The following is a 19,772-nucleotide window of genomic DNA, read 5'->3' as shown; positions in this document are numbered from 1 at the left end:
GCAGAGAACTAAAACACACATATACAAAAAACAGACAATCTGAGGCTGCTAAATTTATTCACTTGTTTGGCTCGAGTTTCATTTCCAACATCCTTGTTTTCACTGCTTTGCATCACAATTTGTATAGCTATCATAATGCAAAAGATAATTGGATATACAAGAGCAGGGGTCTCCAAATCGGGTTCTGCAGTGTTATTGTGGTTGAAGATTTTCATTCTAACCCCTTTCTAATTAGTGACCAGTTTTTACTTCTAATTATCTTATTTTTCCTTCATGATGTACACCAACAATCGGAAGGTTGCCGGTTTGAATCCAGTAAATGCCAGTAGGGACTCTGCTCTGTTGAGCCCTTGAGCAAGGCCCTTAACCTGCAATTGCTGAGCACTTTGAATAGTGAGAAAAGTGTTATATAAATGCAAATTATTATTATTTATAAATTCAGTCTTCTGATTTGCTTCTTTTTTTTTTTTTTTTTTTTAAACATCCAAACAGAAATAAGATGTGAAGTGAGCCAACAGATGACCAACTTGACTTCAAACAGCTTTCTTAATTAGAAGCCAATTTGTGTTAGCTAAACCTGTTTTTAATTCCACAGATTGTTGCTCTCATTCTGCCATAGCAGACATTTTTCTAAGAACACCATCAAGATGTTTTCTGGACCCAAGTAGATCAGTATTACAGAGACCATCACCCTTTCTTTATATTTAGATGTTTTATGATGTCATGTGTTGGCTTGTTTTACATCTCCTTACTGCTTTGGCTGCAAATTAAGGAAAAGAGAAATAATGAAAGGGCCCGAGTCTTAAATAACAAGTCAATTAAAATTACGGTAAAAGTTAATTAGCAGCAAAAACTGGTCACCAATTAAGAAAATAGCACAAAAACCTGAAGCCACAGCAGACCTCCATGGTTCAGAGTTGGAGAAAATCATACCTGAGAATAGTTCAAATAAGGAAAATGAAAAGCTGGGTATTCTGCTCAAAAATGTGAGTGTAGGTGTAATGCATCAAGATTACATAAAAAGAAAAAAGAAATCATTCGGCCAATTTATGCATTTTCATGATCGCAAGTAGTGCTGTTTCAAAAGCGTCTGAGGCCTCATCTTTTATATACAGACGGATTCAAAGAGTTAACACTTGAAATAGCAATATAAATTAATAGGCAAACTTTGGAGCTCCTTTCAAGGTGAATTCTACTCCAAAGTGCTACAGATAGGCTTGCAAAGTCTTCTTTAAGTAAAATTAGACTGACTGGCAAAGTGACTTCTCTGGGGTCACTGTTGGGTACCGGAACACCATAGCCACTGGGCGACTCTGATCCTACAGTAAGGCTGTGTGGTGATGGGATTAACGAGTCAGAAAGCAAACAAAACCACAAATTCAAACTTCACCAGTTGGAAAATGGATTTTATCCAAAGCGACTTAAAACCAAGTTTATTGATAAATTTAGTTAAGGGAACTTTCATCAGTTGTCTCAGGCAATAACTCTGCTAAGTGAGGCCATATTTAATAATTTTATACAAGAAAAAGTGCCTTGTGTGCTCCATAGGGGCACTATTATAGGTTTATAGGTATACTATCACCACATGTACACACCATAGTCACAGTCTTGCATTTCAGGTGGGGAAACAAGTGTTTTCCAGTCAGAAATTTCACGTCAATGTTCTTTGCCAAATTTGGACAATTCGAAGAAAACAGCTCTATCTGAACTCTTGAGATGTGATGCATTGCTGACTTTCACCTTAGTCAATACTGTAAAATAAAATCATAAAAAAGCCAGATATGGCATTTTTCTGATCAAATGGTATATGGAGTGATGCAATACACTTTTGAAGCATTTAATTTGCTCCTTATTGTCACTATAAAAATTAAACAGTCCAATTAATTGCTTTTTGTGCAACAAAACTGCCATCTCACATTCCTCCTAAAAATCCAACCAGAAATTCAGGTGAATGCAATTAAGTAGGAAGGTGAAATATAATTGGGGAGTCTGAAAACTCCCATCGCAGGTGATCGTACTGTAAGTATGACCTGGATAGAAATGTGCACCACTGCTCAATTTTGCCAGGGGGCAGATGACTTGCGATCCAAATTAAACAGGTCCATGTCAAAATAAAGGTTTCCATACATTGATCTAGAATCAGTGTTTCCCAAACTCGGTTCTGGGGACCTCCTGTGGCTGCAGGTTTTTGTTCCAACCAGATTCCTAATCAGTGACAACACCTGATAGCACTGATCTCATTTAATTAGCTGTTTTTTTTTTTCTTTTATTCGACATTCGGAAAAGCACAGCAGCATGGTTTTTACATTTATAAGACATTTAGAAATATTTCTGCTTTTGCTATAGATTTAAATGCTTAACTCTCTTTTGTTGATTTCATTATATTTTGCCTTTTCTCTGTGCAGTTTTCCTCTTCATTGTATCTTAATAATGAAAATTTAAAACGATCAGATCAGACACCCAGGCAAACAACACTGAAAAATCAATGTCTGCAACTACTTTAGAGTCAGACCCACTAATTAGTAAATAATGGATTAATTAAACAATTAGAAGACCTAGAAAAGTAGAATGTAAATCAAGATGAAAATACTGTTAAAAAGAAAAAAAAATACATTATCCCTATATAACTGCTTAGTATGTTTTAATATATATATTTTTTTTTAGCAAACTTAGTTTTCTAAATTTCTATATTGTTATTGTTCCCTAAACACAGAACTTGGGAAATATTAGTTCACTTAATTAGCCCAGGAGTACAATTAAAAACAGAATCTGGTTGGAACAAAAACCTGCATCCACAGGGGGTCCCCAGGACCGAGTTTGGGAAACACTGATCTAGATCTTCAGATTGGGCACATTAATTAAGAGCATACCTTAAATGTTCCTCCAACAATATGTTCTACTTTTACAAGATTTTATTACCACAAGATGCCTGGGCTTTTACCTAACTTCTCTTCTTCTTTACCTGCTACATTACCTTTACTTATAAAGCATGATTACTAGTAGATAACTTCCTGAAAACTAAACATTAAAATTACTTTGAGAGCAGCTGTGGAAGAAATTAAATTATCAACTAAACAGAAAAACGTATCCATTACTGGGACAAGTTTGATAAAGCCTCTTCGAGTCAGAAACCATGCAAGAGAAAACTTTTATCTCTTTAGTAAATGTTTAAAAAAGGAGCACTCATCACACCAGTCTATTATAAAATAATCAAAGAAATAAGGTCAGAGGTCTGAATTTACATAGTAGTGCTGATTAATGTATACAAATCCCTTGACATTTACTCGCATTGGTTTGCTGGCTTACACATGCCGATAACTTAGTAAATATATCTATTTTACCATATTCTTACTGTTCTTAAAAACCTTTAGGTTTAGCAATCACTATTGAAATTTCTGCATATGTGACAACTGTTCCAGTCTTGTTGTTTACAGGACATCTGATGATTTTAGTCATCTTTTAGGACATTTGGTGTATTACATCAACCTTGCTCTGGTACATCCTTGTCTTTTGTTGTTCGCTTGGCCTTTACTTGGTTTCTTGATATACTTAAACAGTATAAACGGTTAATGTCAGAAACCTGTTAAAGATGAATGTTACGTTACCCTAAAATTATTTTCTCACACAGCTCTTGCACTTGGCCAACTAAAATAAATGCTTATGCAAGTGCTGCTGGTGAGGCTGAGATTTGACTTGATACAATCGCATTGTGTTGTCGTCAGAGACCAGCTTCCAGCAAACAGGAATGTAGCTCTGAAAACCTTTTCCCAAAAAATAAAACTAGAACCAGCAAGCAAATACAGAATAATAAAAACAGACTAGTTTCATTAAAGTCACTTTGATTATTTAACTTCCTTAGATGCAAATTAATCACCTACCTATTGAAGTGTGACCTGAGAGATGAGACACTTTACCGATTTCAAGGTGCAAATACAGAAACGCACTGTCCCACTCACATAACTTAACTGGAGTACTGACGTCCACTAACCATAGCTTCAAAGTATTTGGATTATTGAGGAGAGTTCAATAGAAAGTATAAGCACTCGATTTTGCTTAAAAACCCTGAGTATGTACAATTACATGCCATTTGCAATACAGCTATTTTGTGCATAACAGCTCCAGACAGATCTTTAATTTCGGATTATCTCCAATTCCCCTATGACGGTGGTATCAAAATTAAGGACCGCAAGCCAGATCCGGGCCTTAAATCTAAAGTGACCGATTTCTTCAATATTCAAAATATGTTGCATGCTGCCCCTGAGGACCATTAGATATCACAAAGAATCACGTTAACATGTATTTAGTATATACATTATACCAGTTAGTAATTTAGCCAGAATACATTTATACATGGTATTGAAATATGTCTCGAGTGTCTGCTCATGTTTATCTGTGCAGCACAACACACTGAAGCTACTTGCATTTTCACTTGTGTTAAACGTGATCGCTATCAATTTCTGACCATCTCTGAATCTGGTCTATGAGATCCATAACCACCATGTATTTAGCGTGGTTAAGTGCTATCCCACCTATGATGTACATTAATGCACGTGAAAACTGATCTACTATATTCCGGCTACAAATTCTCACGTCTCCTTGCCTGCTGCCTCTCAACCTGACTTTATGCGCTGACCTGTTTTACCCAGTGTTGATTTTGGACCTGTGGCTGTTGGTAGCTTTCCTAACCTGCTGTAAATTCTAACAAATGAAAAGCTGACAAAGAGGGAAGGCAGCTTCATGAAGAGACTCGAGACAGAGTATAATGACTGTGGTGAATAGAGAGGTTACCTGTGTGTCTTGTCTCTAAAGAAAATGTATATAGCAGTAGTTTGTTGAGAAAATCTGGTCTGCTTTGGATATATAAAGTGTTGGCCCTCATTTAAATTGAGCTTGATATCCCTGCTCTACCAGAAATCACTTCCACTGTTTAAATGAAAGCTCTACTAGCTGCTCTGTTCTTAATTTACAACAACCTTTCGTTCAGAACTGAAAAGTACCAATAATACTCTATAAAACAGATTTTTGTTTTTTGTTGGCAAACAAACAGATTTGTTGGCATAGGTGCACTTCCGAAGACGACATTTTATGAAATCATGATCTTTGTTGCTTTAAATTTTACATACATATATAAGGCTTTTGCTTAATATTTGTTCGATTGCTTCATATTTATCTGCTATTTTAGGCCTCTACATAATTTTAACTTGCTCAATACAGCTTCACTTTACAACATTTTTCTGGGGCAAATGACAGCACCCTTGATTATGAAATCTTAACTTTACAAAAAGCCAGAATTATCCTTTATCTAGTGTTAAAACTTAAGTATGTTTGTAATATGGCTACCCTTGCCTTAATAATAAAAAATGATTGTTTCAGCAATTTGCAGTTCTATCCTCTGACTCAATTGTGTAATAAAACAGCAGTATGACTATATAATAGAGAAAATGAACAAATACATTTATTTATTTAGTCTTCATGATGAGTTCTGATGCAGGAAGACTTAAAAAAAAAAAAAAAAAAAAAATAGGGAAAAGATGATAATCACTCTGTATCTGGTATGGTCATCATAAAAATGAAGTAATTGGGTGGAAACACTCGAAGCAGGAGAAGAGTAAATTTACTCTGATGACGTTCCTATTCACTTCAGTTTATAGTCTGCACTCATTTTTGATTTATATAATTTTCAATTATTTGTTCCTCTTTCATAATAATGAACTGTTCTATAATCTTTAATACACTTTAATTTTAGTTTTTGTGTATAGGTTACGTAGACTATATTATCCCAGGGAGATATTTGTTCCACAAGGAAAGTACAAAAACAGGACATTGTTACAAAAATGTAAGAAAATAAGCCAAAACAACAACAACTGAAAACCAGTATTATCATAAATACTGTATACACCCTCAGGATTAGTACACAGAAGAATTACCTGTAATATGTACACAAAATAATTCAGAATGTTACAATTAGTAGCATCCCCACAAATCACAGAATTCAAAATGCTTGGGGAATAAGAGTTCTTAAATCTATTGCTCTGAAACTTAAATCTTCAGCTGAAACTTATAAAACAGATGATGGCTACTGACTGACAGAACTGAGTTGGCCTTTAATTCTAACCTGTTTGTAATGCAGCTCAGTGACAGGGGTTTGCTGCTAACCAATAACTTTACTGTTAAGTTTTTACAATGTTGTTAAGATAGCTTATATTTTTGTTGTTGAGGTTGCCAAACAAACAAATAAAAGCAAATGTAACAATCAATACAAGACTTAAAAAAGTGTCATTGTGGTTTGATTCACTTTAAAACTATTGAGTTTCCTAAGAAAGAAAAGCCATGCCTGCCCTTCTTACAAATTCACTCTGTTATGAATAAAGTTTGGCCTGTCATCAATGATTGTTCCTGGATTTTTACAGTGCTCCACCATGTCCACTGTCTCCCCTTTAATTAATGTTGATATAGTGCAAGGAAGTGACCATCTAAGACTTACAGCCATTCTTTGTGATGGGAGATATACAGCTGTAAAAAAAAGAACGATCACACAACTGAACAAACTCAACAACAGGTCCATAGCTGTCCTCCATATAAAGTGACTTAAGTGCTAGAAATATCCATTATTAGCAAAACAGCCTTATTTTACACAGTCCTTTTCAAGAAATTGAGGACCATGTCAAAGTACAATGTTTACAATTAGAATAAAAGTGTGCAGGTTACTTGAATTGCTGAGATTCACACTCTGATTTAGGAGACTGAACCAACAACCTTTAGGTTAAATGTCTAATGCTTTTTCAATTATACCACTACCTACCTCATACATAAATAAATCAATGCTAGTTTACCTATTACATTGAAGAAATGTAGAAATTAATCCATATTTGGGCACAAAGTGCAATTCGCATTTACATAACAAACCTTGTTGTCCAGAGCAGCAATCTCCTGTTGACTTGCAGTGGACAGCAAAAAGGAGTTCATCTGTGTTTTTAAGTGTGTCATCCACTTCCACATCAATGTCATAACAGGCAGTTTTCTTCTGATCATTGGGGTCGACACTAAAATAACGACCACAAGCAGAGTGTAAGAGACACAAAACAGCTATACATTTACAAAGATGTAATTTAACCTTTTAGGTACCTAATATGTGATATCAGCCTCCTCAATATTCTAAAGTCCCTTTAGATAATTTTCACTCAAGTAGCCTTGTTGCTCCTATTATTGGTAACTTTCTAAGTAGGACTGTCATTTAATTTCCAACTTGATGCTCTCCCTATCAGCATTAAGACTCCTGGATTTGCTTACAAACTGAGTTGCTAGAACAGGCTATATTAACCTTAAGAGCTGACAGCACTAATTTCATATTATATGTATATAATGTGTTGCAAAAAGTTGTAACTTTTGCTTTACATTTTCTTCTTTTGTATGAAAGACTGCTGCTTCACTGGCCAGCATTTGTTAATAAACCCTTAGCTCATATATGCGCCTTGTTGAAACTCGACCAGAAACACAGCCCAAACATGGGTGATTTGTTCTTGTGCCTTTATGAATAGGTTTAGTTCTTCATGTGCTGTATCCATCCACAACCTGAACTGCCAAAAGATATGTAGTATGAACACTAGCCACTGTGCCACCAGATCACACTGCTCTAACTCATCTATAGCAATAGCTGGACTGAAACTAAACTGACACTTTAGATGTTTCTGTTACTGGATTGCATGCAGCACACACTTTTCTGCTTGGCTACTGCAAGATTAAACCATGCAAACAAGTGGTAAAGTGGTTATCAAAATACATTTAGAGATTTCAGACAGATTGTTTCAACCAGGAGAATGAATAATGTGTTTTAAGGAAACTTCTCTTTGTGGACACTTCCACCATTTTTTACCAGCGGCTTCTGGATGTTTGTGTGTGAAGCTAATACATGCACAGGCTAACCAAGTGCAACAGACATGCGCAGACTACAGAATCCTTAAGTGCAACCCATTTAAGGGTTTACATGGCCAATTAATTGGGTTACTCGTACAAAAATGTGTGTGTGTCAACCCAGTTTCAAATATCCTGGTTTCTTTTACTGGAGTATGGATAAACATGACCTTTTTGAAACTGGGTTTCTGAGAATTGCTGTTTTATTAAAGCTCTGGTAGACACAGTTACTGTCATTTTTGTGGAGCTAGCTTCAGATGCTCTGTGATATGGCTGATTGGATACTCATTCTTCACAAATGTGACAAAACCCAACTTTTTTAATTTAAAATAAAATTTGAACAACTTAAACCACCCCCTTTAAATTGTTCCAACAATTTCCCCTGGACACCTTTGGGAGAGTTACAGAGATGCATAAATCTAACCTTCCAGCTGCATCCCCCAAATGGGAAAGATCACAATACAATGATAATCAAGTTAATTTTACGTAGGTAGTAATGCCAGAGTTGCTTTATTTGGTTGGTTTTGTAATCTCCATAGGGGATGACAGAACATTCATTATTAACAGACAAAAAAGTAACATTCACACCCCCCCCCCCCCCCCCCCCCCCCCCCCCCCCCCCCCCCCCCCCCCCCCCCCCCCCCCCCCCCCCCCCCCCCCCCCCCCCCCCTACCCCTGTCACTGCCTTATTACTTTTGAAGTGCATGAAAAGGCTGCAGTGATGCAAACCAGAATGAACAGTCATTTGAATGCCTCTTTCTGCCTTTTTTAATGTTATACTCAGATTTTATCTAAACAAAATCCAGCTTCGAAAGCACCTTTCCCAAAAACAGGTGTATAAATAACATCAAAACCATTAAATGATTATGGTGGTAATAATTATGAATGGCTGTTTTAATATTCGCTTTCTTCTCAGTATGCAGCTGTGACTCACGGTGCTATCGCTGCTCTAATTTTGTTATTCCCCCTAGCCTACTGGATGAGATGTCAGTGATTGGGAGCCAATGAAATGAAACATGACAGGCACAAAAATCAAATCATATAATTTGACCATAATACCAAACATTACCATGAAACACTGTGTACTGCGTAATGCCCAGGGAGGATCTGAGCAGGTCAATGCATTATTCACAATGATCAGGTCACAAACAGGTTGGCCTACAGAACTCTGCTTGTGAATGTGTGTTCTTTGAAATATGACCATAAATTATGACAGCTTCACAAAAAACTAAAGCAGGGATTATTGTATTTACATTTTATTAATTTATAATTGGCATATGCCTTCAAAATTTTGGAAGGGGTTATATTTTTCAATTTTTTTAATATACAGTGGATTCAGAAAGTAGTTTAGACTTTCACCTACTGTATTGTACATTTAACATGGAATAATGTGCCACTTTTGTCCATCAACCTGCAATCAATAACCCACAATAACAAAAACATCAAATTTATAAAGAAAAAAAAAATCAAAAAAGTGAAATCTCTCATTTATAGATGTAATCAGACCTCAATTCAGTACCTTGCAGAAGCCCCTTTGGCAGCAATTCCAGTTTCGAGTTTTCTTTGGTAAGTCTCAAACAGGCTTTGCATTACCTGGATTTGAGCTCGTTTATCCTAGCAGATCCCCTCCAGGACCATCAGATTAAATGAGAATTGCCTGTCCATCGTCAGCCTCTTCCACGCATGTTCTATAGGGTTTAAGTATGTCCTTTCACGGGGTCACTCAAAGACCACACAAGAGATTTGTCACAGAGCCCCTTGCAGTGTTGTCTTGGCCGTATGCTTTTGGTCATTGCTATGCTGAAGGGTGAATGGTTGCTCCAGTCTGTGGCGGCTGCATTCATCCTTCCTCAATTCTGACCAGGTCCCCCCTCTCCCTGTACCCCATTTTATGTTTCACTGCACGGCTGTATTAGTCGGGGGAATGAACAATGCCCTCGGTCTTTACCTGATATGCTGCTTGGAGTTCTACCAGTGTTCAATTTTTGTCTCATCAGACCTGATATTCCTTTTTCTTATGTTTTCAAGTCCTTCAGATCGTCATATGCCTTCTTCCCAAGAATGGCTTTGGTCTAGCCACTTCAACATAAACACCTGATTGATGGAGTGCATGCCCAGATGATCATCCTTCCATTCTCTCACATCACCAGAGGACTTCTGAAGCTCTGTTAGAATGACCCTAGGCATCACTGTCATCTCCCTGACCAAAGCCCTTTTTACCCTGTTACTTAGTTTGATCTGATGGTCAACTCTAGAAAGAGCACTGGTGGTTTCAAACATTACCTATTTCACAATGGTTTCTGAGAACACTCAAAGCTTTAGAAATGGTTTGCTCCCCTATACCCTAATATGTACCTCACCACAATTTGATTGAGTTCCTAGGACTTCTTGGCCTGGTGTTTTGCACTCACAGTTAATGTGAATTGTGGAACTTATAAACCCAGGTAGATAAGTGTCTTTTTAAACAATGTCCATTCAATTCAATTTGCCACAGGTGGACTCCAGTAAGTTCTTTATTGAGCAAATAACGGTATGGGTAACTTTAATGGACATCCACAACGGCCTCCCCCAAGCCTCTCCATGAGGTTGTAGAACCACATAGATATCTCCCAGCCAGACAGCGAACCTCAGTGGCCCAGAGCATTTCAAACTTCAGAATTTTTTCCGGAATTCATTAAGTATAGTTGTGTGCCCCTACCAACACCCACAACTACAGTCAGAACATTGAAAACGAACAATGGTAAGATGACAAAACTCGTACAATATATGAATAGTTGTGCTAAAATTTTGAGATGGCTGTTGTTTACGTATGATATCTAGAAATTAGTGAAATTTTTGGCATGAAAAATTAATTATATTTTATCATATGCTCCGCTTATCCAAGACTAGTACAAGTGACAGCAAGTCTATTTTTAGACATATATCCGATGTGTCTAGTAAGTCATACGTAGTGTATTGGTTTTACAAATAACGCATTATAATGTAGGACAATAGTAACTCAATAGTGCATTGGAAATTTGCCACAGGTTTGTATACCACCAAACACCGATTCTTCAAGGTCCGGCCACTGTCCAGCCCTCCCTGATTACTATCTTCAGGAGTGAGCAACAAGCAGTCTATGGATGAGGTCATGGTTGCCTACAAAGGCAGGGCAGTTGGCAAGTGGAGGAGTACATCAAAAATAAGTTGGACAAATAGGGCTTCAGTTGTCTTCCAGGGGCTTCTGAGAATGGCTTCATTCATGACATGCTTTACCAGGGAGCGAAAGACTACACTGGAGGCGCCAGTGTGTCCCCCTGATGCCTGAAAAAAAAAAAATGGGTGCCACAAGCTAGACAGTCTTTCTCGTGGCCAGCACTATGTCCTCCTCCACCACAACAGCTATCTTTGCAGACGACTTCTTTACCAGCCTAGAGATGATGTGGTACTTCAAGGACAAGAACTACAGGTACATGGGGACAGCCAGGGACAACTGAATTGGCAAGCCTCCACTCAAGTCCATCAAGGAGATGGAGATGAAGGCTATCCCTTGTGGTAAGTGTGACTATGTCAACAGTGATGATGGGCCCTCAGGTGGAAGGACAACAAAATCATCACTCTATTGTCAACAGACATGGGGGTGGAGACCATGTCCTCAGTCTACTGGTTTTGTACCGAAACTAAGAAGAAGGAACGAGTGAGCTACCTGCTGCAGGTCATTAAAAGCTATAATGCTAAACATGGGGGGCACTGACAAGAGCAACATGCTGTCCATCACTATTGTACTCACATGAAATCCAAGAGATGCTACATGCAGATGTTTACATATGCAACTGATGTTAGCCACACTAATGCCAGGGTCATCTACAGGTGGGACTTGCAAGGCTCTTGCTGTGGATAGCCTGTCACTAAAAAATTCAAGATCGAGGTGTTCAGGGGTGCCAGCAGTCAGAAGGCTGTCACCTCTCACCTCAATGCTGTGCACAACTGCTTCATCAAGTACCATAAAGCAGTTGCGTAAGTGACTGGACTGGACTTTGACACGTATGGAAATTTGAAAGAAAACAAGAAAAAATGTTCCTAAGAAAAAAATGTTCCTAAATAAATGTTACATTAAATGTATGTGCTTTTTCTTATATTTTTATATATACACTTTTTGGAAAATGTTTTACCCTAGCTGGTGAGAATCATATATAGGTAACTTTATTGACCTTGATAAAGCAACATAAAAATGAAAAACAGTCACAAGTCATCTTGTAAAGAGCACTTTGAGCTACACCATTTTAATGAAAATGTGCTATATAAATAAATGTTGCTGTTTTTACAGAGGATAGGCATGCTCATGCAGGGTCAATTTAGAATTACCAAATAGTATTGAAAGTTATTACACGACTTTATAACACTCTAGGGTCGAAATTTAGAATTTCCAAATATTTCAAATAGTGCCCTCTAGAGGTTTAATGATAATTAAAGCAAAACAGGATGCAAACCAACCACAATTTGGATTGCTGAGGCAAAAGGTCTGAAACATACATAATTGAGAAATTTTGGCATTTGATATGTTTTAAATAAATCTTGCAAAACCAGTCAGAAAGCACTTTTCACTTTGGTCTTCAAGTTATTCACTGTAGACTGGATGGGGCACAAATGGCAAATATTTTCTGAACCCACTGTACATGTGAATTTTCCAATGAGCTGTAAGACCATATGTTGATAAAAGTGCAATGAGGTTGAACTTGAAATAAACACCGATGAAGGAAGTGGAAATGAGGAAAAAACATTTGACCTTGAAACAATGATCAACTTTTTAAAATAAGTTCACTTTCCAATAATCGGGAAAATAATTACATAGCAAAATGCAAAATCACCTGATCACATGGTTTATGATGATGGGCTCTGGTGGCATCAACAGGGCATGGAGTCGTTGTGGAATTTCAGAAAACTTCATTCGCTGAGTCTCAAAAATCTGAAAAAGAATTAAAAGCTAAGATATTTAACAACATTATTTTCACATACTTATTTTGACAAACCATCTTTCATACCTGAGCGAGCGCTCATGTGAGTTTACAGCTTAATGGGCATAATCACACTAAACTCAATAAGTGGGCTAGAAAATGATATGAATGTATCACTTACAGTGAATACCATCTAAAAAGCACCTAACGGATACAGATATAATCAGATAACGGAACATATTTTGTTAATAGAGTAGTCAGCCAACCTGTGTAACATGATGAGCCTTACTGAGACCTTAACTGAAACTGTAAAAATTTCAGCCCATAATAAAAAATAAAAGAATGGAAGTAAATGCTGCGCTTTAATGCTGCTCTTACTTGATGGAGGTATTTGTCACAGTTGATGAACTCCCGCTCGTGGGGATCCTGCAGCTTATGAGTCTTAACATATTGCCACAAAGCCTGAATGATGACAGGTCTCGTTTGCGTGTGTGGATGCCAAGCACTTCGAGCAAGACGCGGGGTCCAACTTAAACTGGGAGGCTGTGGAAATGCAGAGGTGCAACAGAACAAGATTACAATGTGAAGAGATGACATTCAAAAGTATACTCTACTGATATATTGCAGAAAAATCTCAAGAACAAGATATTCAACCCAAATACCCCTGCTCTTCTTCTTCAAAGCAAATTACATTGGCACCATAAAGCAAGATAGTAACAGACACTTTTTTGCAAGTATATGCAGAAGAGTGATTTTATATATATTTGTACTCCTTATTGGTCAGATAAAAGCATCAGTAACCGACTGTTAAACCAGAGAGCTGACATAAAAAAGACTTGTATTCAGGAGAGTGGGGGTGGATTTCATATTCTTGGTCAAGAGTCACTTGCAAGAAATCAGTAAGGCAATTTTTTGTTCTATAAATAACCTGACCTTTTCAATGGATTTCTCTTATGCACAATAACCTGTGGAAATGTAGAATCTGTGATTATAACTAGCTCCCTAAAAATTGTGCAATTTTAAATATAATCCCAATGAACAACAAAAACAATCTATATCCCTTACAGATTAGAGAACAAAAGAATTAAAAAGCTTTGAATAGCCAGAACTAAAAGAGGGAAAGAAAGTCAAATTATATGGTAAAAGAACATTTAAAACAAAAAAGTAGATACAAGGTTCACTTAAACTAGAACTGAAGCCAAAATTGTCAACTTTGGCTGTTTTATGTGTAGAAGCTACAGCCTGTACAGCCCAGCTGTCAAGATTGAACATAATACAAATCTGATTGAAAACAACATTCAATAGTCAAAGAATGACCCTTTGTTTTATCTCACACTAATACTGGCACTGTGTTACTCCACACATGGTATGCTTCAATACTTCTTTTCCATATGTTTGGCACATCACTTTGAAGAGCAGCCTTTTTATAATGTTTGTTAGTTTGCATCATCATTTATAAAAACACTCTTTTACAAGCAGGTGAGCACGGCGAGTCTCCAGCACCCTGAGAGTATCCTTCTGCTCTTGATTCAGTTCTATTTCACTCTTGAATATGTGATCCCTGATTTACGGTTATATGTTAAAATTAATGAGCATTTACTGTGGTACATAAAAGCTGGTTTCCTTTCACATTAAACATAATGGACAATAATGGGCATCTCTCTAATTTTTCTTTTATTATTATAATGGCTTCAAAACTGCCATTTTAAAGAGCATTTTCAGTGTCAGGAAACCATACTTGGCTTCCTCAACCAATGCATGTCTTTTGAAAGCTGCTGGCTTGACACACAAGGGTGTAAAGAAACGTATTAAGGTTACATGTGGTATTTCTTGCTGAACTTTGAAAGGGGAAAAAGAATCCTCTATGTTATTTTCTGACCACAGGCACCCCACCATAGTACTTGACTGGAACCCGGCTCTACAAACTTTTATACAGTATGCACAGCAATCCAATTTGATATCTTTCACAAGCAGCTTTTACTTTATCTTTATTTTTTTTAACTATAACTTACGTTTCATTTTAAATTTTGCATTGTATTTTTCCTTAGTACCCAAACTTCTTAAGCTGCTGTGTTTGCCAAATAAAGTTAAAATATTATGATGTATTATCAGTAACTCCATTTGTAAAACATGCATGTATGTACTGTACTTCAACTTATACACTGTAAAATATTGATGGGCAATGACTTCATGTCTTTTGTAGTCAAGGACCAGAAAGGCAGAGTGTGGAGAGGAGGGCTGGAAGACGATGAAGAAAACTAAAGTAATGAGTGCATTAAACGTGTTTAAGTAATCATGAGCAATTTTATATGGGTTCCGTATTTCAATACGTCACTTTCCAAGCACAGAAAATGAAGGGATATGTTTTTCAAGTGAAGGCTGTGCCACTGCACGAGTCATAAGTGTGTCATGCTTTGCAGATGCACCGTAAGATAAAAATGCAAATAATGATAATGAAGCATACAAAAGTATAAACATGTGAAGTAGCACTTAACTCAATATTTAAAAGTAGATTAAAAGGTCTAATAGGAGTATTCAGATTCTATTTATTTATTTATTTTTTTATAATTTGACTGCCCTATTGCACAGCTTATATATTGATGGCACCATTGAGTAGTACTGCTGCCTTAAGAGTGCCTGGACCCCAGATCAGTACTGAGGTATGGTGAATGTGTAGAGATTTCACATTCTTTTAATTTTTTTCTCCCACAATTCAAACTATAAATTTACTTATGAAAGAATTGTAATCCCACAAAGTTTAAACATTTGAGTGTGCCCTGCCATAGACTGGTTCCTACTTTGCTTCCTCAGGTGCCGTGAAAGGCTCTGGGCTTTGTCACCACCTCTTAAAGAAAATTTGGAAAACATTATGGATACAGGAATTGGCCACACTGCCTTTTAGAGGATATATCTTATAATATGCTGATTTCTGTAACTTGTTCACATTTTGCTGTTCATAACTGCATGTGTGCACGATCAGAGTACCACTTCAGTGTTTCTCTGGAGCTGTAAATCGTGTTCATCCTAATTTTCATATTTAAAAACTGCTCTTGAAAACTAAAGATAAATGTTTGTTGATTTACCTGGTAATCCAGCATTAGCAGTACTGTGCACCTTACACTAACATCACCTGGTCTTTTGACCTGGAACCCATCAGTCTCCTGTGTTGTGGCTGTTCTGTGCCACTGCAGGGGCATGCAAGGTTAAGAAAAACAAAAAAGACAAAGTCAAATTTCCAATGCAATAGGACTGTGTTTGGTGAAGTTCATTATCTGAAACACATCACTTCTGTTTAGCTAAAGAGGCAATTACTTAGACCTTAAGCAGGATGGCCATGTAAAACACTCAGCCCTCCTCTACTTGCCTCCACCAGGTGGTTGTCTGGCCCATAAAGATCCTTGTCCAGCTCAATCACAAGAGACTTGAAGAAAGAAGAAAACTTCCGCTTCTGCTTTGTTGCATCATATTTAGAAACAGTCGTCTGTAATGAAGATAAACTCAGTTAGCATTTCTAGAATCATGTTAGTTGTATGAGGGCAATCCCAAAAGTAAGGTCTCCAAAGCGGTGGGGACGTAGAGAAACTGATCGTATGGCTGTTGGCCACACTGTTGTGATTGGTGCTTCCTCCACTCCCAAACAAGCATGCGCGGCTTCGCTGGGATGCTCAATCTTGGCTTGGCAGCCCTTGAAACTGGAGCTCCCGTTGAACGCTACCGCCAAGTGTGAAGTTCGCGCAGTTATTCAATTTTTTAATGCAAAGGGCGTTACACCGGTTGAAATTCATTGCCAATTGAATCAGGAATTCACTCTGGATGCTCTTTGCACCCAGTGACTACCACCTGTTACCTAAGTTGAAAGAACATTTGTCTGGAAGGCGATTCTGCTCCGACGAAGAGGTGAAAGATGAGGTTCAACGCTTCCTGAAGGACATGGCAGTGAGCTGGTATGACATGGGCATTCTAAAACTACCACAGTGTCTACAAAAATGCATCGACCGAAATGGCGATTATGTAGAAAAATAAATAATTCTTAAACCTTTAAAATGATGTAAATATTATAGAAGATAAACGGATGTTTGTATTTCTAAAAAAATAGGAGACCTTACTTTTGGGATTGCCCTCGTAGAAGGAATTAAGGAATCACTAAACCAGGATACAGAAAACCTTTACTAACACAGATATCTGAAATGTACACAAGTGCACAAAACTGAACAATACCACATTCATGGTCTGTTGAAATACTGTATGTTTATCGGACAAGATACTGTTCACCTCTGGAGTTCTTCAAAACTAAAGAAGCATTAAAGTCCATGAAAGTGCCAGCATGACATATCGGTGATCTTCTGATTGATCAACAGCCAAACTAAATTGGCCTATTTTCAATCCAATTTGTAATCGGTAAATTACCTGATCTGAAAAAAGTTTTTTTTTTTTTTTTTTTAGGTATTTGGTTCTCCAAGTCTTACATCAATTTTATTGAAGTGCTCCTTTTCCCAAGGTATTACGGTGCTGAGGAAGAACTTGTTGTAAACAGGAAGCAGCCAGGCAGACTTAAAAAGGGAGAAGACTGGAATTTTGACTTTTGCTATAAGGAAAGTGGAGTGATAGACTGAGGAAAAAGCAATCCAACAAGCCAGCCTGTGCATGAAAACGGACGACAGATGTATATGCTGTCTAGCTGAACTTGGAGTGGAAGAAAACACAGGTGCGTCTTTAGCAGAAAATACTTGTAAAAAGAGAAGCTACTTTACCAAATTCAGAATTTTTCACTTTGTCCATTGTTAAAACTGATGCTCCTTTCAGGAGTATAGATGGTAAGAGTATGCTTGTGTTTAGTATAGCAGTTAAAATTATCAGAGAAAAAAAAGGTAACAAAGACAACACTTCCATCGTTACTTAGTAACAGTCTTGCCAGCTTAAGAGCCACATTTGTCTATTTTACATTTTAACGTGTACAGCATGTTGTATCCTCTTGATGAACAACTTATGAACATTTAATTACAATTCCGGCTTGTATTCATGACAAGCATTTTCATATACGACACATATTTTACATAAATTTTGTGTACATGCTTTATTAGTTAAAACAAAGATGGATTTTAGTTATTTTACTATTTATGGTCACTTTATAATAAGCCTACAGAATTTTATTTTATTAATAAAAAAATGAGCTAGTAAGAGCTCTGTAGTTAAATTGTAAAAATACCAAAGTTAATACTTTAATGTATAGAACATGTAGCTTCTACACTATTTGTTATGCAGAAATCTCCCAATTCTAGCAACGTGAAATTGGTAATGGATATTGGTCCTAAAAATATGACATACAGATTACATGCCTCAAAATGGCCATTTGCAGGAGTTGTTTAGGAAAGCTGTCAACCCTCTACTTCTCAACAATACCCGTACTCACTCTGCAAGAGTTGCAAAACTGTGGATTTCAACAGACGCCATGACCACTCGAGTCTCCAGACTTCGCCTAACAGAATTAGCACCAGTTTTCTAACCTCAAGTCAGCAATAAAACAGCGGCTACAGAAGCAAGATAAAACACTAAGTGGCAAAGAAAAGCTTTGTAAACATTACATGTGTTTAAATAATTAAAATAACTATGTTAAAAAATAAAGTGTGTGGTTTAAGTGGTGTTTCTCTTAATAGGGTAAACTCAAAATATTTTGATCACCCCTCACATCAAGTCAGGAATTTTAGAATTTGCAAGCCAACAACAGGTTTATTTTATACTCTGTATTTCTAAGATTTCTAAACAAATTACAATTGTTTCAACATCAGTACGTAATTGAGTAGCTAATTGCATATCATTGAGTGAAACAAGTATTTGATCCCCTACAACCCAGCCAGCATTCTGGTTCCCATAGATTGGCTGTGTGCTACATCAATCAATAAATCACAGATACTCCCGATCTCAATTCGTGATGTGTATAAAGGACACCTGTCCACAGAATCCATTTCTTCCATTCCAACCTCTCCACCACCATGGGCAACACCAAAGAGCTGTCAAAGGACAGGTAAATCAATGTATAACTTTCATGTAACGTGTTTTTATTTGGATTTTTGGTTAATATTCTGTTTCTCTCCATTAAAATGAAACAACCATAAAAATTAAAGACTGTTCATTTCTTTGCAAGTGAGCAATTTTACAAATTCTTCAGGGCATCAAATAATTATTTCCCCCACTGTAAACTGTTGCCTTGTTTCTGACACACTCTGATACCTTACCTTGAATTAGGGGAATAATTTGCATTAACTAGAGAAAAGCAAAAAATGATAGTTTTGGTTTAAAAAAATAACAACCAGCAGCACTAAATGAATACTAAACCTATATGTTGTTTACCCCATGTGCTTTGTAGTGATGACTGAGAAAATTTTGTCACGTTTTCATGCAGAATGGGGGTAAAAATGTTTATGATATAATACAAGCCAATGGTGTCCAATGCTGAATAACGGCACAGGGGAGGAGCCGCGCACACACACACAGGCAGCGCCAGAGAGAGAGCCGCGCGCGAACGCACGCACGCACGCACGCACGCACGCACACACACACACACAGGCAGCACTAGCGAGAGAGAGGGCCGGACTCATAAGGTAGGAAGGCAGTTAAAGAATGCACTGGGCTTGATTTTGTTTTCACTTCTGTTTACAGCGATCGGTTCGTAGTGTGCACTGTTGCAATGTTACTTTTCTTGGTGGTTTATTAAATTACGGATTTTTTCAAATGTTCATTTTTTTCCCTGTGCTTAAAACTCATTAAAAAAAAAGTGTTTTTAGCCAGCAGTTGGTAGCGCTATAGCGCAAACTATTGCAGTGTTAGTTTTCTCTGTTGTTCAAGGTTTTCTCAGTGTTATTCAATGTTTTTACATATAGTTTAATATTACGCTGTGCATTCTATGGTTTGATTAACTATATTTGTGCT

General features: G+C 37.1%; 1 protein-coding gene across 1 annotated transcript in view; it reads right to left on the bottom strand.

The window, feature by feature from the left end:
* smarcd1 (SWI/SNF related, matrix associated, actin dependent regulator of chromatin, subfamily d, member 1) overlaps positions 1-19,772 on the bottom strand; it is a 79,108-nt gene that overhangs the window by 16,188 nt on the left and 43,148 nt on the right. Inside the window, 6 exon segments of the mRNA XM_051925113.1 lie at positions 6,907-6,978; positions 6,980-7,043; positions 12,759-12,856; positions 13,224-13,388; positions 15,929-16,030; positions 16,210-16,326. Of these exon segments, the coding sequence (XP_051781073.1) occupies positions 6,907-6,978; positions 6,980-7,043; positions 12,759-12,856; positions 13,224-13,388; positions 15,929-16,030; positions 16,210-16,326 (618 nt within the window).

This window comes from Erpetoichthys calabaricus, chromosome 3 (genome assembly GCF_900747795.2).
Source record: "Erpetoichthys calabaricus chromosome 3, fErpCal1.3, whole genome shotgun sequence".
Classification (NCBI taxonomy): Eukaryota; Metazoa; Chordata; class Cladistia; order Polypteriformes; family Polypteridae; genus Erpetoichthys; species Erpetoichthys calabaricus.
This window is presented reverse-complemented; position numbering and strand designations above follow the sequence as displayed.